Source organism: Sturnus vulgaris, chromosome Z (genome assembly GCF_052056855.1).
Source record: "Sturnus vulgaris isolate bStuVul1 chromosome Z, bStuVul1.hap1, whole genome shotgun sequence".
Taxonomy (NCBI): domain Eukaryota; kingdom Metazoa; phylum Chordata; class Aves; order Passeriformes; family Sturnidae; genus Sturnus; species Sturnus vulgaris.
The window spans coordinates 43,994,423-44,016,273 of NC_142283.1; the positions used below are offsets into that span (position 1 = coordinate 43,994,423).

Consider the following 21,851-nt stretch of genomic DNA (forward strand, 5'->3'; position numbering starts at 1 on the left):
ATTCTAAACTTGATCAAGACACAACAATGGAGTCTTCTAAAATACTGAAAAAATCTCTATGTCCATTCTTCAGGGCTCTGAACAATGCAGTTTCTCTTCATCCAGAATGCTGCACATAATATTTTTATAAATTAATTCTGCTTTTTCTATTTCTTTGGCGTATTTTACATATATCCCTTAACATTTTTCTGATGAGTCTCCTCTGCTTATTTACTTGTTTCACCTATCACACTTAACTGAGTCTCTCTTGAGACCACCTGTCTCATCTATCCTCACTTTTTCCAACAACATGGCATCCTATGATGCTGTCATTTTATGTTAGAATTAAACAGCACTAGTACTTGTTAAATTCAAGTATTTTAAGATGACATTCATTTATTTTAAGTCTAGTTTTCTCTTTTATCAAGAATTCAGTCATGGCTGTTTCTTAGCAACAGATTTATCAGAACAGATTTGCATGAAAATCAAATACTCTCCAAAAGGAACTGCTAAAGCATAGCCTTATTCCTGACCACCATTAAAAACAAATACTATAAAGCAGAAGAAAATGGTTTTGTAATTCCACACAAAATCTAATGAACACATGTAAAATATTGGCATCAATTGAAATAGATGACCTTATAAACTTTCCCAGATAATGTATCTCTGAACTGATCTGCAAAAATCATCTTCTGACCTTTAGAGATCAACAGGAAAAAAGAAAACGAAAAGCATAAACCATGCACAGCCATAATCCTCTATTGCACTGGACTAGATTAAAAACTGGTATCTGCAATGGTCACACAACAAAAAGGTCTCAAAGGACCAAGCTGCAAAAGGCAGACATGTGTGAAAAATGCCCACAGTCAATTCAACCGCAGCAGTACTACATAACCAATTATTAGACTCCAATGCAGAAGCATAATTGGTATTTCATTCTCTGGAGTCACCAGAGATCTATACAATAACTGTCTGTCTGTCTATCTATCTATCTATTGCCACATTTATACCATAATTTCATTAAATTCCAGTTCTTCATTGTCACAGTCTTTAGAAAGAATTAATTTTCCCCCAAAGATTTTTCTATACCTTACTTCTCTTTGGCAGAAGAGGTTTTCCATTTTTTTTCCTTTTTAAATCCAATATAATGTGCTAAGCTCCAACTATCTAGTTCATCACAAATGTAAAGAAAAGCAAATTCAGAGATATGGTGAAAGAGTCAAACCAAACATGAAGCATGAAATCCTTTGGACAGATAAAGTGGAACAGCAATACCAAGAGTTAACAAGAGTCTAATTCCCTTCCCCTTAATATCAACCAGGAGTCAGTTATTATATTGACAATGGTTTAAAATTCCTATGAATGACAGTGGAATTAGGACAGCTATCTTTTTATTAAGAATGATGACAACCTTTTTGGCAAATGCATTCTCCTGCTGTGGCACTTACTTGTGGCTCTTAGTTATGTCACTAAAAGGTAGCATTTATAATAGATAGCTGCACATGAATTATGTTAGGAATGGGTTAAAGTAATTCATCTGTATTATTCCCACGAGACAATGCCAGAAAGGTAATTGCCCATATTTGTGCTACTATATCATAGAGAATGTCAGTTTTATGTCTTCCTAACGCTTAACTGAAAATCTATAATATTCATTTCTGTTTCTTGCAAAAATTAATGTAGGACCAAAACCTGAAATTCCAACCCTGGTTATGCTCAGAAAAACTCCCACTGAAATCAGTGGGAGTTTTGCCAGGGAGAGCATTGAAGACTGATTTGCTGCATTTTACCACACATGTAAAAGCTAAAGAGCTAGACTTTCTTTATGATGATTCTGAGACTATTAAAACTGGCAAGGTATTGATCTTTCACCTTTCAGTGGGAAGGGAAGGGAAGGGAAGGGAAGGGAAGGGAAGGGAAGGGAAGGGAAGGGAAGGGAAGGGAAGGGAAGGGAAGGGAAGGGAAGGGAAGGGAAGGGAAGGGAAGGGAAGGGAAGGGAAGGGAAGGGAAGGGAAGGGAAGGGAAGGGAAGGGAAGGGAAGGGAAGGGAAGGGAAGGGAAGGGAAGGGAAGGGAAGGGAAGGGAAGGGAAGGGAAGGGAAAGGAAATGTGAGGCAGACAAGCCATCTTGCTGGAGGGTGCTTAATGGTGGCTGGAAGCCAGAAGTGAATCCCTCCTGCCAGAAGAAGAATATCCCTTTCCTTCTCCTCTCTAAGGCCCAATAAGAAGTGGGAAATAGCAAGCCTGGATCCCTAGCAAACAGCACTAGCTGGATGGAGTGCAGCAAACTCATCATCACAAAAATATACTGAAGCCATCTACAGAGTTCATGCCATTCCAGCACCTGAAGCGTGCCTGGGCATGTGCCTCTTTGGTAGGCTTTACGCCGGGCTCTGTGCCAAAGATATCAAACAACTCTAAAGGTTAGATTAGATTAGATTAGATTAGATTAGATTAGATGGACCACAACAGCAACTAGGGGAACCTGCTGTCCTTCAGGGGTGCTCCTGGCTCTGCAGGGAAGGGATGCTGCAATTTCTTTGGGGTTCTCAGGTTTTACTGGCCTCCACTGAGTCATATTAATTTAAATGGATACAGAAACCCTTTCTGAAAAAGTATGTGGTTTGTCAACTGAGCATTTGGGATGGTTTTCCTTGTCAGTAGTTTCCAGAGGCATTAGAATCTGCTTTGTAAAGAGTCACAGCTTTTCTTAGTTTACCAACCGAATTCTCCGTGTTTTCATGGCATCAGTACCCAAGGAACAAAGTTATGACCACCTGAAACAGCTAGGTTATCTAATCAGATGGCAAAAATAAAGTGAAAAGTAAATCCTGATCTACTCACTTGCTTAAATTTTTATGAGAAAAAGCACGCCCTATAGATTAATTTTCTTAATGAAATCTCATTTTTAAGAGTATGATGACAACAAGTTTTTGCCTCTGTCTCACTAGCAATGCCATCTGACACCAATTTTGTTCCAAGTTTTTTTAGATTGTCAAGCCATTATTGCTAAAAAATACCTAATATTCACACTTAAGGGTATTTCTTAGAATTCTTAATGAGAAAATTTATGTCTAGACACCACCATCCCTTGTAAAATAAAGATCAAGAGACATTAATTTACCATCATATAGACACTGGAATCCTGAATTTAAAATAAGACAGCCCTGTTGAATTAAACTCACTGATTTGGGTCCTAAAGCAAGTATCTAAGTATGTAACACACATAAATTAATTCAATACTAGTAGTAAAAAAATTAGTTACTTTATCTACTATGTTAGTAACATGTGACTAAAACTGCAATATATAGCACTCTTTTACACCTACATAATCTCCTAAAAGATAATTTTGTAGAAAAAAGAAAAGAAACTATAGACAAATACAGATCTTACGTGAAATCTGGCTATTATAGATTCAATACCATGAACATCTTACAGTTTTGGAATTAAAATTGCATTTCTTCAATTGGCTTATATTTCCTTTTTATGTTAAATGTTTGGCAGGACATAAAATCGAAGTTTACCCCTTCAAATATTAACCTACAGTGCATTTCAAGCTTTAAATTTACCATTCCCAAAGAGTAGGAAGTAGTAGTAGTACCTACAAATGACTGTTTAAGTTAGTCCTTTAGCTGATTAGTCCTTTAGTGAATTGGTTAAAGGATCTGACTCATACTTTTCTCAGTCCCTACTAATTTTGTGTACCTTTTGGTTTAGCATCCCATGCAGATACATTCACTGCTGGACAGACAGATCTGTCAATATTTTATAGCTACGTGGTAGAAACAGAAATGACATGCAAGAAAATATATGGGAGAATCAGGCTGCATAAACTCTGTATTTGCAATTATGATGTGTAAGCAGCAATGACAAAACGTTTCACAAATGCTAAAGAAAGCAGTTACACATTACTAATGGACAATTTAATGTGGTACTCTAACAGGCCTCCCTAGAATCCTGAAACAGATAACATAACTTGAGTAAGAGCAAGGTGTGTCTTCAGGTAGGACCACACATGCATGCACCTACTTCTCCCTTCCATAACTGCAGTGATGACAAAAATCTCAGATGAATAAACACCCCTAATTCGTTTTATAGTAGAATACAGTGCTGTGGTCTATCCAGGGTCAGAGCTATGGCTCTAGTGTAACCGGACAAGCATTGGCACAGACTCTTTATGTCCTGTAAGATGTAGGTGGAAAACTTCATGAATGTACAGTTAAACTTACATTTATATTTTGTATTAAACAAATAAATCTTATAGTAGCCTGATTAATGGCACTTGAAGCAAAACTTGCATATGTTTCCATATGGGAAAAAATAGTTTTCAAAACTCCCACTCCCTCGTAGAGACAATCAAACTCTTTGTGATTTGGTTGATCACAGGGTAACTCAGTCCCTCTGCCATCAATCTTCAACCTCTCTCATCAATCCTCTTCCTCTGCCAAAAGGTTGCCCTTTCCTGGCATGAGTAGCTGTCCCCTGGCAATCACTGATCAAACTGCTTTCATGTGGGCCATATACTTATCACTAGTGGTTACAGTTGCTCTCACCATGTTCAGACCAAAACCCAGGAGCAAAAAATGTTAGAGCCTTGCAGTTAGGAATAAGTGATCCAGAGGCCATACCACCACCTCCTACTGACAGGTAACAACTTCACCTGGGTACCAGGGTAGTTGAGTTCAACAGCAACAGGGTTATATATACATTTGGATTCCATCAAAGTGTGAAGTTGCAGCAAGCAATGGAAACTTGGCATCTTCGTTAGAAAGAAAAAGCATGATGATAAATTTTTACCTTCCTCTTGAAAAGGCATGTGGCTCTTCACACTTTTTTTGAGACATTGATAAAGTCTGATAAAGTGTGATTCTTTACCTGGAAAGAGACTATGCCAACTCCCAAGGGGAAAACAATGCCAACATACGGGAAAAGGTAATATGTTATACCCCACAGAAAGTAGAAGGCTGGTCTTAGCAGGTTTTGCTTCAAAAGTTGTACCTCAAATGCCTGGAGAAAGGAAATGCTCAGGCAAAACACAGTCAACTTACCGTATTTTGACTCATACTCCCATAAGCTAACAAATGCAGAGTTGATGATTTGGGTTGTATTCCAAATTTAATGGATTTAAAAACCATGCACCTAAGCAAGTAGTAATAACACAGTTGTGTGCAGAAGCCTTCAGAAATGCTATCAGAGACTGAGGTATCTATCAGTGGGGTACTTGGTACCCAGAAGACAGACTTTACCACGCCAGGCAGACAGTTACATTACAACATGGAGGTAGTATCTCAGATTACCAAAAAATTACTTTTGGCTCATAAAAGATAAAACTAAGAGAGAAACTGACTTCCTACATTATCTATTCCCATTACATCAATGGGAAAAGTCAATGAGCAGGGTTTACCAAGAGGAAGCCGACACTGATTGCTTTCATAATTTTGACTTCTGTTTCGTATTTACAGCAACACACAGTTTTGAATCGGAATGAAAATGGGCGTATTACATAAATGTTTTGTTCTAAAAAGCATAGACTTATCAAGATTTCACATTTTTTTCTAATTCTGATAATTAATCTCTACAGGTACAGAGAGTCCTCAGATTTTTCCTAGGATTTTTAAGACACCTAAAATGAGTGAAACAACTTTATGACTATGCAATGATTACATAGAACAAAGCGTACCAGGAATCTCTGATATGGCTAGCCCTATTGAACTTCTCTCTGAGACATCTGGGAATGAAAAGTGTGAGCTTATTTATAAGCCCTGACCTCAGCATCATGCTAGCTGTCATAAGAAAACATTAAAATTTATTGCATGGCATGCATCTTTAGAAAAAGAAAGTCAGATTCTGGTTTAGGCAGCAGGGCCTATCCTGGTATGTCTCCTGGAGTAAAGACATCAGCACAGGTTGAGAAAAAAAATGAAAGAAACCTTACCCAGACCTCAGACAAAGATTTATATAAAACTGTTTTCTTGGATCTTGTTCCCTGAGGCAGGGATGATGCATCCATTCCTGAGGCATCATATACCTCAGTGTTGTAGACACTGAAATTTTGCTAAACCCTTCAAGGGGAAAACATGATGACTCTTCAGTGGAACACACTAGTCATCAAAAAACTTCACAGACAATTGCCCATCTAGAGTTTCATCACCTTCTGCTCTCTGATACCTAGCATCCAGCATGAGCTATAAGGACTTACTAAGGAACTGCAATTGGTGGTTGTGGTGGTGCATCCCTCCCTCCCCTAGGCCATACTATCATTGATGTGTGGTTCCCAATACACACTTGCATATTTTTGTTCTGCACATCAGCTATCTTGGGAAGGTGTTGTGGCTAGAACAGCCAGTTAAAATATTTTCCACCTTCTGAATATGTAAATAGCACAGCATTTTAAGTGGCAAGAGAAAATGCAGGTATAAAAGGCACTGTCCCATTCCCATTCTAACTTATCATGAGACACTCTGTGGAATTTTACTGATTACAGTCACAATGTATTAAGGAAATAGATTTGAAGTTTGCTACAACAGCAACTGAAGACACAATAATGGCATCAGAAAATGGCAAAATGTAAATAAAGTATGAATTTGAAAACTACAGTAGAAAAGTATAAATAAAACAAACAAGCAGTGTTTAAATTAATTTTATAAATTACCAGAGCAAGAACTTAAAATAATTTTTCATTTGTCTTTCAAATACACCTTTCTATTCTCACATTGTTTTAGAAACCTGTATTGTACTGTATTTGCTTTTAATAGGTAAAAATCACATGGCCAAAAGTTCTGGTATAATTGAAAGACAATATATATCATCAAACAGTATTTTGTGAAATTTTGTAACCTTCTCATGAAATTGCAATATGCAAAGAATTGTTTATGATATGCTCTGTATTTTTGCTTTAGAGCCTGATTACTAACATAGTAAAGGAAGAAACACCAATTACTCAAGCTGAAAAGTAATATTTTTCTCACTTAAAAGAAAAAAATAAAAACTTTTACAACAATACTTTTAAGTTGTAATTCAGGTTCATTAAAAATAAACCCTTGTTTGCAATTTTACACTAATTTGGATTATCAAGGATATTAAAGCTTTTTTATTTCTTACAGTGTTGACTTCCTAATTTCCCAGGCAGTGTGAATGGCTGTTTTCACATTTACCTTTATTCAGCATCATTTTTGATTCTTCTCCCTAATAATAAATTCTTGGTCTACTGAGTCTGAAAACCATCTATTACAGTATTTCAGTGGCAAGCTTGTTTCTACATAAAAAAATATCAAACACATCACAATCTCATCATGTTCTTCTATTTGGCATATTAGAGGATCTAACAATTTATACTGCTTGAATACTTTCTGCAAAATAATTGTATCTACCAGCTTAATCAACATCAGAATTTACCTCTAATAATTGTCTTATTGAAAGCTCCTTCTAGAAAAAGAACAGACCTCTGTATGGAGGCTGTTCCTTCTAGATACTGAGGATACATCAAATTAGTTCCAAAAGCATATTTTACATGGATGATGATAAAAAATTATATGTCTAAAATGTACTACGTAGCATTACTATTGTTCAAATAGGTGAAAAATTTCAAAATTTCCTATGGGAGTACAAAGCAGACTTGGTACAATACTCAGAGATCTGGTAAGATCCCTGCAGAGAAAAACATGACAAAACATTTCAGAAGCAAGAAAATTAACATGTAATCTGCTGTAGTCCAAATATGGCAAACACATTAATGGGAAAATATGACATGTGCTAGTGAAAAGCAAAAAAATATAAAAACCTGGACATAACCATCTCAACATTCTTTTGTATTCTGTTTCATTAAATCTGTCCAGATATCCAGATAGTTTGGGCAAACAAACAGAAGTCTCAAAGCAAAACATACTCCTCAAATCACAGCACTGATATTTCCTCAAAATAGTTTGGAAAACCACCATGTTGTACTTGAGTATTTAACCTAACAACTTTTTTTTTAATAAGTTCTGAGTAGATGAAGTATGACCTGCTATGTAAAACTTTGTGTCTTATAGGCAGCAGCTGAACTTGTGGTTATTTGACCTGAATTCACACACATTTGATTGAATGTACATGTTAAAGATACACACATTTAAATTAAATTAAATAGAAATAAAATTACTGCAAACAGTTGCGGGGGATGCTTTATAAATAAAATAACCATTAATGATGCTATAAAAATACAATTAAGGAGTTGAATCTCACTTTTTATCAGAACACAAATACAACAATAGCATTTTTATAGGAAGAGGCAGCAGATGAGGAACTCAAAGACTGACATATTTTTCAATGCACTGCACTATTACTAATGAAATACAAGGTGTGATCAATTTACAGGTAGTGAAAGACACAATGATATGAAATTATAGAACTTTATTGGCCTGTTAAAAGTAAGTTCATCTAATACATTCTTTATAGATTGTCCAAACTGTTATGGTAGCATTTGAGAATAAAAACAATGGTTGTCTCTTATTTACACAAAGCATGAAACAGTTTCAACATGAAGAGGGAAGAGGGGGAGAAAACTCACAGCTTGCTGATGGATCACAACAAGGAATTTTTAAACCACAGAATCACAGAATGGGTGGGGTTTAAAGGGACCAACAGTGGGGTCCTCTGGCCCAACCTCCCTGCTCAAGCCACAGTACATGGCACAGGATTTTGTCCAGATGGTTCTTGAATCTCCTGTGAGGGAGACTCTACAACCTGTCTGGGCAATTTGTTCCAGTGCTGTCACCTGCACAGTAAAGAAGTTCTTCCTCATGTTCAGGTGGAACTTCCTGTGCACCAGTTTGTGCCCACTGCATCTTGTCCTGCTACTTGACTTCCATGATGTGATGCTATTGTAGAAGGCAATTTTGTGATATAATTTAGAATATTGCTTTTTAACATGTATGAAAAAAATATTTTAGGAGAGAATGTTAAAGTTTTATACATTGATATCAACCGAATGACACTTCCTGCTTTTAAACTGAGCCTGAAATATAAAAAAAGACTCAGAAGCAGAGAGGTCTGAATGGCAGTGAAAGATATTTGAAGTGTATTTGTTAAAAACTCTGGTCTTGGGTTTGTGCAGTGGCATGGCAGCCCAATTATGCTCTCACACTAATAAAGTCAGTAATACTAATTAAATAGCTGTGTTAAAAGAAGCTCTCAGGAAAAAAAATCTGGATTTCTTTTCTGTTTGATGGACATGCCTGACAAGGGAGCCTTACTCTGCTTACATGAGAGAAAAATCAAAGCTATCATAAGAAAGCCATGACTTCACCCTTGCTTGAATATCAGATAGCTCCCTGAAATTTTATCTGGTTGTTCTTGTCATTCCAGCTGAGGAACAAAGCAACAGTGAAAATATATATGCAAGGAGACAAGTTTCCTCCTATATTAAGATGTAATCTGCTTAGTAACCGTGCTGTGACTTATTGCCTCTAGAGACTGTGGTGGAACAGCCCTTTTCAAAATTAAAGCAGTTTGGCTCTATGCTGCCTACAACTCTGCTCCAGGTCAGGACACGTGCTTTTCCAACACACTCCTTGCAGCTGCAAAAATATAGCTAGTAATGGAAAGTTGCTATTAAAATTAGAAGGATATAGCATGTCCATACCAAAACAATACACATTCCAATGTGGGCTCTTCCCATCTATTGCTTTTTGGATGAAAGTAAGTCAACCAGTTAATCTCAAGGCTGATGAAAAGACAATACCTTGTTCAGCAAGTTCAGTCACATACATACTTGTGGAACTGAACAGCTATATTTATTTCCAGTCAATGTATCATTCCCTATCTTCAGAGAAGATTTAATTTGTATGAACAAAAGAAAAACAGAGCAAATTGAAGCCAGCTTCAAAAATTTGGGGATACACATTCCTGTGGAAGTGGGACAATGAAATAGGCTGTGACACGTGAAATACACAGCACCAGCATTTTCTGTGCACCCTATGACGTTGCATTCATATTCAGTACTTCCAACCACCCACGAACTCTTGATCTGGAGATCAGATGATGAAAATATCGCACAACATGGACCTACATTATAGTCTGGAATACTTTACCATCACATAATGGTGGCAAAGTAATTCAAAAGGATATTCCAAGACTCTGCACATTTGTGCCCTAAGAAGAAGAGAGCTTACCACAAGTCACAAAGTAGAATTTTGAGCTCTCTGAAGGACAGAAAACAGAACCACTGAAAATTGGAAGAAGAAACCAGAGAGAATGGTGGAAAAGAAGAATGTATTAAAAACCTTTACATAAGCTTCTGGGGATTTCCTTGGAAATGAAACATGAACAAAATATTTAGCCCCTCAGTTGTAACAGTAATAACTTTTGAATTATTTCAAATAATAAAATATTATTATTAATAATAATAATAATTACTAACTAGGAAAAGATGACTCAATAAAAAACCACTCTGGATGATATTTTTTATCTGTTGGATAATAGTTTCCAACTTTACAAACCATTTTCAAGTTTTTAACTATTAAAATAGATGCATATGAAGTGATGGCCTTCATGGTGATGATTAATCGTCAACTTCACATGGACAGCTGGGTACAGGAATTGTCAAACTTTGTATGAAGGTTGCTGTTTGAAAAGCCACTCGGAAGTGTACAGGTCGTTTTCACATGGCAAAATTCCATATGTTTTATAACATGTTTGAAAAATCAGGCCTAGGAATTGGCTTTCTTGGGAAAAATTGATTTTTAGTGCTTCTGCCTACAGTCAAAAAAGAAAAAGCAATCCCCACAAGAATTATTTGCAGTAAAATTGTTTTCAACTAGCTGTCCACAGGTTTTCTTGGCACTATTCCCACTTGTCTGCTATTCCCAAGGATCTTGATCTTGCTCCCACTGAAATGCATATTTTTCTTCACTGCTGCCTGGGAGAGATCCAGCTGGTAGACAAAGGCAGTGGAAAGGATGAAGACTGCCTTTCACAGGTTAGGATACTCCAGACATGTATTGCCATGAAAATGTCTCATAGCAGCCTCAGTCTGCCCTGGCTGTGAGCTTCCAGGACTCCCATTAAAAAAGAGATGGTCCCTAGATGGCTTTCTTCAGGAGCAGACATTTTTTCAACTGCTCCCATGTTGCTTTTCATGACAGGAGGCTGCAGCAAGCACAGCTCTGACCTCTGTCTGGGAACAATGCACTTCTTTGCAACATGCACCTGGCCACTGGTCAAACTTCTGCCACATTCAACAGAAACAGGTTTATTTAACAGACTGGATTACATGACTTGCCTCACATCCTTGAAACACCCCCAGCAGTGCTTCCTCTCTCGTCCTCCAACTAATCTGCCCATCAAACTGCTCAACAGCTTATCTCAACATGTCTCTGAGCATATTAAATGTCTATCTAAAATAAATTCTAGTACAAATAAACCTCTTCTAGCAGAACCTTTGAAATATGCTTTTATTTTAGTTTCATGTCTGGCACAGTGAAAAAAATAGCAACTCTGCGTTTAGACATTTCATAGCCTTTTTTATTGCTCAGTAAAACAATATAAAAGCTTTTTAATGTCAAATCCTGGATGTTCGTCAACTTTTACCATGTTAATGGTTCCTGTACGATTTTTAGTTTCAATCTCACTTTACTTTAAGGAGGTCAAGAATTTGTAATTAAGAGAGCCCTTTGTAAACCAACACCATTTGGACAGATCGGAATCTCTATAGTTACAAGCAATGTCGCTTACAATCAAGCTGAAAGACAGAAGCTAGTGAGTTATCATAATTTTAATGTTGAAAGTTTAGCTTCCTTAGCTTTAAGAGGCTCTGTCCACATACTGAAAAGAAACCATTTTAGGAACATGTAGTCTTTTTCCATAAAACATTAAACATCTGTGCTAAGACATTAGTAACAATCACGTGCTGTAATCCATAACGTTCTGTGAATATCTGCATCAAATAATAATGTACTGAGTGTCTAACATAATGTAGTACAAAATATGTAAGAAGGATATTCTACAGTACAGATATAAAAATATATATATATATATATTTCAGTGGTGCATAGATCAGTTATTTATTAAAGTTACCTCCATGATTACATAAAATCCAAAATACTGTGTCAGTACATTCTGAAATATTTGAAGGTCAAACCTACCACTATCTGATAAAGATGAACTGCAAAGTGCAACAAAATAAATAACAAAAAAAATATGTAAAATCCCCAATCAATAACTGTGCATACTTGTGCATATAAATATCATGAATCAGAAAGAACTACCTTTAAAAATTAAATATTTCAAAAGTAAACTGCCAAATTCCAGCTTTGCAAGTTTGCTTTTTCCCTGCCAAAAGAAAAGGGTTCAGATTCTCACCTCATTAATTTGGCAATAATTTTTGAACACATAACTGAAATATGCTGACTTTGTCCCAGCAAAACTTCAAACTGGAATTTGGGCTACTGGGTCAAGCTCTGCTCATGATCCAATATGTATTTGATGTAAATCCACTGACTTTAGCTCAAATATCACTGCTAGGTGACTGTCTACAGATTTAGAATCAGCTCTATGACATCAGACATTCTTTCAACAGAAAGAGAGATTCATGGAAAAGCAAGAGGTTCAAGAAGAAAATAATTAAAAGGAAGTTAAAACTGAACCAGCAAGCAGAAGAGAAAGTTAGGATCTCTGAAAAAGAAGACCCTGTCCACACAGACTTAGGGAGGAAAAAAGGCAGACATTCCTAATACTCTTTCTCAGGAAAAGCAGAGTACTTGATGACATCTAACTTCAAACAGGAACTATGATGGATATCGTTAATTGCTGCCATCCCTCCCCAAATCACCACAGTATGTGTAGGGTGACAAAGACAACACGATTCCTAGGTCATCAGTAGATTTCTAGCTCTGTCTTCTTTAATGTGGGGAGCAGAATACATCTTTGGGACAGATTTTTAGCAACGGCACCTCCCCTTCCCTAACTAGTTGAAAGGGAAAGGAAGTATCTCCCTACATAGGCCAAGAAGAATGCAAATGTGGACATATTTCTTGACTAATAAGGATATTTCTGAAACTTGAGCACAGCGGGAATAAAGAACTTGAACTCAAGAGACTCAAGAGAGCACAAGAAAAAAGTTTAAGGATTAAGAATCTTAGAATGTAAAAAGCAAGTAAATACACAGAAACAGAACTAAAGAGTCAAGACAGTACTCTAGAAAGAGAGGGATGATGTATGGCCTTAAAAGATTCCAGTAAAAGAAAAGGCAATAGTGTTACAATGGAGGAGTGAAAATGGCTGAAATTAAAAACAGGTAACAATGAAAAGCAAATACATTTGGGACAAAATAATACCATCTTTTCTTTTTTACTAAACATAAATGTAAGGAATTAAATTCAAATCATATCTCAAAAATTTACACAGAAATATAAGCATCTACCTCAGTCTTTCACTACTAGTCTTTGTAGCTAACTCTCAGTTTAAAAAAAACCCTGAAACTTCATACTTCTTACGATTCCCTAAATGGAAAAGATCAAAGTAGACCCTCAGGATTTGATACATAAATAAAATGAAAATTAATTTCTAATACTATATCTAAATGCAGCCCCGCTCTTGAAATATGCTCATACCTTCATTTAGCTTTACTTATTACAGTAGACTCTACTCTGCAGTATAGCAAAGCACGTTCTGAAGCATATTTCACAGTTAAATATGGACAGTTAAACAAGCCTCTAAGTCTACATCTGAAGGACCAGCCACATACTGTTGTTATTCTTGCTCTTGGCTCAGAATAAGCATTCTGGCCTACTACAGATTTGTATGCTTATTCAAACTTAGGGACTATCTTGAATAAGCACAACCTAACTGAATGTCTAAGTGATGGCACTGGTTCAAACACTCCAAACGCTATTGCCACCTTTCTGTATATAGCTTAGACTCCCCATCTTCCTGGTAAAGTCAGTGGAACTACATACATAATAAGATTTGCAGGGCCAGCTCTGCAATTTACTGCTTCAGGAGTTTAGACCATATCCTGCAAATATACAAAAACTTAACTTTAAGGATGTGAGCATTCCCACTGAAGTCCGTGAGCTTGCACACACACTCAAATTAAGCATTGTAGAAATTTTGCAGAGGCTTTCATGCAATAAAATAAAAGCAGCTTTGCAGTTCACCTTTGATAAATATTATTTATAAAAACAACATCTTTCCAGTTAAGTTCAAACAGAAAAAAAATTGACAGAGGAAACAATATAATTTCATTTCAATGTCGTTTTGGAAGACACAGTGAGGACAAGGCAATAGGAAAGACTGTGGTAGCTTATTTCTGGACTTTCTTGAGTTTTTTTAGCTGCCTCAGGGCTTCGTTTTTCCCTGCTCTTGGAAAAACAGCTACTGATTTTAATGTACTTCTATAGTTCTCCAAATATAAGCAATGTTTAAAAGAGAAATCCAAGGGAGGTGACATTTCACTGGGCAAGAACACTGTCCACTCCCTACAGTGCAGCACACAGATTCCACAAGCTCAACAGCCCCTCTCTCATTTTTCCTTATTTCATTTACCCATCCAGTGGGATCTTATGAAATAAAACAAAACCTAAAAGAAACAAAATAAAATGTGAGAAATCATGCTTAAAAAAAAGTCAAAGAAAAAAAATCAGTACAAAAGACCAAACACAAATGAATACTTGACAATCAAACACATACACAGAAAAAGCATTTAAAGCATACATAAATCACATAAAAACTGTACATGGATTTATTAAAATGACAACATTACCTCTGTCTTGTGGATAAAGATTTTATTTGTTAAATAAAAATTTATAACGTGTGCTATTTATTTGTCTTTAACATATCAACATACTCAGACTCAGCTGTAATGCAGTAAGTCTAGAATTCTCCAACCAGGGACTGTATTATGTATGAGTTAGAAAAACCTCAGCCAGGTGCTCTGCCTTGTGCCAAGGCTTATGATGAACAGCCCAACGTGCACAATCAAGATCCCTGGGTTTGGTACTCCAACTAAATGAAGTGTACCCCACTACACCACAGACTTTCTCTAAGTCCACCACCAGGATCCTCTCTAATTTTTGTTTCACATCTTAGCTCCGTGCACATCATCCTTTCTGCCTGCTCTGAACAGGCTGCTGCCCTTAATGGCATTAGCTGTCTCTGTAGTGGCAGAAAAAAGTAAAGCTGGGGTAAATATTAGTCAATTATCTTGAAATTAATTGTATTTAAATATCAAGAGGAACTTAAAAATCAACAACTAAATATGATGGCACACTGAAATACATAAAAATCCCAGGGATGTGTTCTGCTCTGAGATGAAGGAAAAGCCTATCCCCCAAACCTTTCCTGACTGGCTAAGACAAAGAATTTTTTTAAAACGCTATGCAGGGTCCTGTGTGTAATTCAACTGGCTGACTTTATGGCACAAATACTTCCTAAAACATCATTGCCTTACCCAGTCTGTTGTTATCTGATGCAGTTGAGTTATTATGTACATCACTGTTGACAGCCACCATTACTTGTTCTAATGACATTTGAAAAAAACACATGTGAGAATTTTACTATTAATCAGCAAAAGTAAACTTCAGTAGTAGTTTTTGTCTGGTTTTATGGGCTTTTTAATCTTGTTTTAATAAGTTCTCAGTGTTTGTGAAGACTGAAAGTTTATCCATATTCCAGGGAAATCTAAACAATTCAGAGCCAAATCTTGATTTGCTTTCAATAAATGGGACTTACGCTATCAGTTTCAAGAGAAGTTGAATTTCACTGTAGCAATGACTAATTCATTTACATTGCATTTTCTTGTTTGTTTCTACCCTAGAAGTAGGTAACACATACAGACGCTGAACATGCTAGCTTTGTGCAATCCCACATTTCTAAAAGTGTGTGGCAAAATACCTTTTCTTTGAAACAGTAATCAAGGTCTCATGTAAGGTGTTAAAAAATTCCGAAGGGATCTGCTAATTCACAGACAAAACTAGAGTATCAGTTGAAGAGAGCCTCATTTCAGAACAGTAAGCAATTATCTGAAGGATGTTTAGATGTTATAGGCTAGAAAAGGAGAGATATCATTGGGGGTTTTAGTAGCCTACAATCAAGTCTACTGCATGGTTGCTACTTTCTTCTTGAATTTCCTAAGTCATTCAGACTTCTCCTGGAATTTTGCTTTTTTAAACGTGAGAGATTACATACGTTCCTGGCAATTTAAGATAAGGAACACATACTGTATTTACATAAAAACACACATTTATACCACACTTTTAACACCAGAGCAAATCATTGCAAGGGAAAGGGTTTTTTTGACTTTTAGATTATTCCTTACCTGGTCTGCTGCAGTCACAGTGCAATCATATTGCTGTATTTTAAGTCACCTCTGAATTTTAATTTGAGAAGTTGTCAACTAATGAACTAATATTTAGTGTTCATACACAGGCAAAACACAGGTAACAAAACAGATCTGCTTACAACTCCCGCAAACTTCACCTGATAAGTCATGATGGGGAGTAGGAGGTAGGGAGAAGGTGGCACAACTATTTTAAGGAAGGCAAGCTGATGTGCTCTTGTAAACCACCAGAGGTGCTTTAGGGAGATGGTTTAGTGGTGGGCTTGGTAGTGTTAGGTTAATGATTGGACTTGATGATCTTAAAGTTGTTTTTCCACTGAAGTGATTCTATTATTCTATGTTCTTAGTTGTGTTTGTGTGTATTTTAGTAACCGTAGTAGTCAACAGTGGCATATAAAACAACATTATGGGAAAAACCTCAGACCTATGACTGTGCAATGTACAGGAGTCAGGAAATCCACAAGAGAGTCTTGCAAATGCTATGGAAGGCAGAAAAATTGATCATAATAAAAACATATTTTAAAGAAAAAAATTATTAACAGAAAGAAGTAAAAAAAAAAAAAGGAAAAAGGTGAAAGAAAGAAAAAGGTGCAAAAAAGACAAGAGTCTATTAACTTTAATCACTAAAACATGGAAAAAAACCAGGTGCAGTATGTAGAAATGAAAAGAATATATGAACACAAAATAATTGTGGAGAGCAGGGCAGACGGGACAATTGGAGCAAGGACAAATATAAAGATGCAGAAACTGAACAGAAGTGCTTTAGAAAAATAGAAACTTCATTTGTACACTGTATCTCTGACTCTTTGGAGACATCGAACTAACAAAGGCAAAATATTAGGGGCGGAAGATATTTAGAAGACAATTTCTAATGTCCTAACTGCCAGTTTCCCATTTGGCTTCTCAGAGTTCAAATGGAGTCAGTTAGGCAAATTGAGGCAAAGCTTGATTTTGACTTGAGTTGCTGCTGAGGCTATGGATTCTGAGTTTAATATTAGTTTTAAAAGTACCCTACTGTTATATAAGCTGGCACTCAGAGTTGCTGAGGAAAGTACACTAAAGAATAAAAATAAAAGGAGTCAAAATGAAAGTGGAAGACAGAAAAAAACCTATTCATTTTCCCTGTACAAGGAATGACAGGACTTCATTCATCCTTTAAAGGAACATTATGTATCTGTCTCTCTGAAATGCAAATTTTTCCAAGACAGTAAAGAAAATAATAAGTAGTTTAAAATGTAACCAGGTGATAACTTTATTTCCAATAGCAGCTCTTCATTCAAAAAGCTTTGATATTCACACTGTATTAATTATTAATCTTTAAACAAACATCATAAAGAATCTGGAGTACACTATTTAGAGAACATCAGATTTAAGCCTAACTGCTTAAGAGAAAGAGTGGTTTGAATTATGTTATTAATAAGGATCCAGTTAAGCCACCAATGAGGACTTTTTTTAATCCTACTTTCTAGAAGTACCACAGTAGACTATCTCATGAGTTTCACAGATGTGTATCTCAGATACTGGATGATCTGTACTGTTCTGAGAGTTTAATCTGATTGGGAACTGGATAAAATGTCACCAACTACCTGTTTCTAGCTTTTCAATTCATTAGAGAGAAAACCATGGAAGGAAAAGTATAATAGCAAACCCCGTACCTTTCAAAATCTACTGATTTTGGAAGAAGAGCTTTTAAGCATGATCCTTTTTAAATGTAAAGAAGCCAATTTTTTACATCTTCAACTGGCACACAAGAAACTGAGCAGTCAGTGGCATCATAACATCCAGTTGCCATATTTGGGAAAATCATTGTTCTTGGGATAGTCACACATTCATGGCCTCAATTTCTACCTGTCCCAACAATCTCAATCACACTTCTTCTCACTGGTTATGTTCCCTACAAGCCATCAATTAAGTTATTCAGGAAGGAAAATGCTACAAGATGGTCATCTTCTGAACTTTTTTCACAAAGCAAGATGCTAAATTTTAATTGCCTATAATCCTTCTTGCTCCAACAGGATTTGAAATACTGTATTGCAATGAGTTGTAATAAACTGGAGGTCTGAAGTCAGACTTTCTTGGTCATTACCAACCTGACCTACACTGTCAGAATAAATAAAAATTTCCCATGATGACTTAACTGAATATGGAACTAAGTTTTATATACTCACATCTCAGTTGTCAATTATGTCTCTACATATGAGTTGCATGAATTTGGAGACCATGAATCTAAACCAGATCATTCAAGGGAAAGTACAACCAAAAGAAGTGCTGAACTGAAACTTTCTATGATGTTAAGTCTCATTCCATCTTCTCTCTTCATCAAATGTATAAAGTTTATTCTAACATTGCATAAGGTTTGCATAAGGTTTATAGAGAATATTGTTTGTGGTCTTGTTCCAAACAAAGCACTTTGAATTGAAAATCAGTATACAGTTTACTTTTTCTAGTGTGGAGTAAATTGAACATACATGTATCTTTTTTCCTTTTATATTAACTGCGATTTATATGGAGGAAGTTCAAACTGATGACTGGAAGGGAAGCAAAGGTAAGATGCAGTTGCATTACCTAAAAAAGAAGTCTTATCAGATCTGTCAGTTTCTTGTTTCAGGAAGGAAAGAAAATGAAACAATTTATTCCTAGTATTATTTGCTTCTTGGATCTGAGCCATTGCTTCAAAGAGCAGTGCTGGCTAATGCTGTGGCAAAACCAGGACAAAATATCACCTAATTTTTATTGGAAAGCAAGAAGAGGCTCCTGGATAGCTTCTACAGAATTTTTGTTGCATAAGGAAGAATGATGTCTTGCCTTATAGAGCAATGCCTGCACAAAAGCAGAAGATAAAGTTCTCTGAAGAAACACATACATTGTCTTATACTAAGACCATATTTAGGATTCATATAATTAAGAGCTCTAACGACAAGCATAAATATTACCTTTTTTTACTTCAGGATAAAGCATGTATAGAAGACAAACAAATCAACTTATTAGAGGCCAGGGATTCACAGAAAAATTCTGTATCAGAATTCAACATTAGTCTCTATTTTCTGATCCAGTTTTCCTGTAACTGAATTTACTTAATAAATGGGAAGACTAGGACCAGAAGAGACTAAATAGTCTGACCCATGAAATTATACATCAAGATAAAGAGTTTTGACCCTCATACATGCTCCAGTTACTTACAACAGGAAGGCAGCACACAATCATATTAAACTCGGGACTATTTACAGCAACCCAAAATTAAAAAGTTTCTTCAAAATATCCAGTATCTTACAAAGTTTTCTCTTTCACTATCACTGTCTCTTCCTCTAATGTCTACATTTATGCTTCACAGATAGGGATACATAGCTTGTAATTTGATGGCTGCTTCCACCTGTATTAGATTTGCAAATAAGCATAATAAAATTGGAGTCATTAGCATCAGTATTGCAGCCAGTATCCATACTATTTGTTTGTTTTATTAATCTTCAAGTTCATGAAATAAGAATGGAGGTCAAACAGAATTATACATACTTAAGTATGTAAAACTGCAAAACATAAAGCTGTTCTCAGTGTTAAAGAAGCTAGAGCTAAGAGATGGTAAAATTGGACCTTTTTACTCAATATTTTAGAGATCAAAAATATTGTGGGTTAACAGTCCTCTGCACGGCTAACAAGGATCATTTAATGTCTTAATTTGTTTTTCTTTAGTTTGATCTGGACTTTTGATTTTATTTCCCAATATGATGCATTGGAGACATGCTCATTTTCCAAGCAGGCAGCAGAAAAGAAAACATTTGTGCTCTGCACTCTTGAAGGAGAAAATATCGTATCTTTCTCAATGAGAGTCATTAGCCTCATGATTTCCAGTGCAGTATCCAACAGAAGTTTCCTTTTACAGTGCTCCTGCTCAAGCTGTAGTTGTTTTGCTTTCTATTGATTAGTGAGAGTCAAGGACATTAAGAGCTGAAGCTCAAACCACCATTGCTCAGAGACAGCCAGTACATATATTTTGCAGGGCTTCTAATTCAGGGACAGTTAAAGTAAAAAAGGGAGAGAATGAATAAGCAACAGTTCAGAAACTGAAACAGAACCTGGAATTAACAGCAGTTCTCCACAGAACCACAGAAAATGTGCATTAGTAGAAACCCAGTTCATAGGAAAGAGTGTAGCAATTACTATTTGCATACACATTTTAAAACATGGATATCTGCGGGTTATTTTACTTTTCATTTGTATGAAACGCTGTATGCCGGAGAGATCAAACAATAAATTGAGGAATGCTTTCTCAAAGCTTCCTGCAAGTACTTGAAAAGTCAAAGCTCTCAGGAAAGAAGGCCCTTTACCTTGTGACGCCCTAGAATTTGTATTTAAATGCACTTATTGGTATGCATGTAAAATACAGAAATGCTACTGCACCGCTAAAATTTTGACAAGTGTCAGTTTACAACCACCAGAAAGAAGATCAGAGCGCTTGAAGGACACAACATAATAATATATTGTCCTTTTGAAAAAGAGAATCATGTCAATTTTGAAATCATTCTGTCTCTACCCAAATATTGAAGACAACTCTCGCATCCAGTTACATTGTGTAATTCCAAATATACCGTATTTTCAATAAATGACTTTTAATAAGACCTGGTAAGATAGTTTTTATATACAAATTAGGGAAATAACATTGCTTGTTACAGTACACTAGGAGTTATGAAACTATCAAATATATTCATTTATAATGGGATTATTTTGCTTACTGTTCCCTTACAACAATATTAACACCTTTGATCAACTACTGTCCTCATAGCTATTATTGAGCAATTCTCCAGCTTCCTTGCTATGATATTTTACCTTGTGTCTGTGAAATCTGAACACTTCTTAAAAGATGCATCTCATAATCATTCACTGCCTCTAGTAAAATCAACTATGGGGTATTAATTTCAACTGCCTTCCTTTGCAGTCACTGCTAGTCAAGTATTTCCACATGGCAATTAACAGTCTTCCTTAAAAGAACTCATCTGTGCATGGTCAATGATCAAGATAATGCACTGACAGCAACCAACCAAGAGCCAAATTCCAGCTAGTCCCATTAATGTTATGCTCCATGAAGACAAACTGCATTGTTTCTGTGCATTTCTTCTTCTGCAGACTTCTACATCTAGGACCAGCCATCACTGCCCCATTTTGAAACAATCTTGGCTCAAGTATTTCACCCCACAAATTCTCTCATGATAGAAAACTTAAGGTGTAGGCTCCATAGGTGATCAGGCCCACACAGCATGTGTTTATGAAGTGTTGGATCTGATTGACAAACCTGGTCTACGCCTATGACAAGGCAATGCACTTAGTGAGTGAGGGAAGGGCTATGGATGTTGTCTGCCTGTACTTTAGTCAAGCCTTTAAAGGCATTTCCCACAGCACTCTCCTGGATGAACTGGCTGCTCATGGCTTGGATGAGTGCATTGTTCTCAGGGTTAAAAACCACCTGGATAGCTGGGCCCAGAGTGTGTTGATGAATGGAGTTGCATTCTGCTGGTGGGCAGGCACCAGTGGCTTTCACCAGGGAAAAAGACAAAATGGTGAGAAAACGCT

The 21,851-nt window shown here is 36.3% G+C and overlaps 1 protein-coding gene across 3 annotated transcripts in view; it reads right to left on the reverse strand.

Moving 5' to 3' along the window:
• The window catches only part of NTRK2 (neurotrophic receptor tyrosine kinase 2), a 195,288-nt gene that overhangs the window by 94,594 nt on the left and 78,843 nt on the right, over positions 1-21,851 (reverse strand). Inside the window, exons 13-14 of one of the 3 annotated variants that reach the window (XM_014869114.2) lie at positions 15,402-15,470; positions 8,351-14,531 (exon numbers count right to left, since the gene is read on the reverse strand). The exons of the other annotated variants lie outside the window; for them this stretch is intronic. Coding sequence (XP_014724600.1) covers positions 14,494-14,531; positions 15,402-15,470 — 107 coding nt within the window. The 3' untranslated portion in view covers positions 8,351-14,493. Of the gene's footprint in view, positions 1-8,350; positions 14,532-15,401; positions 15,471-21,851 lie in introns of those variants that run through there. 3 annotated transcript variants of the gene reach the window in all.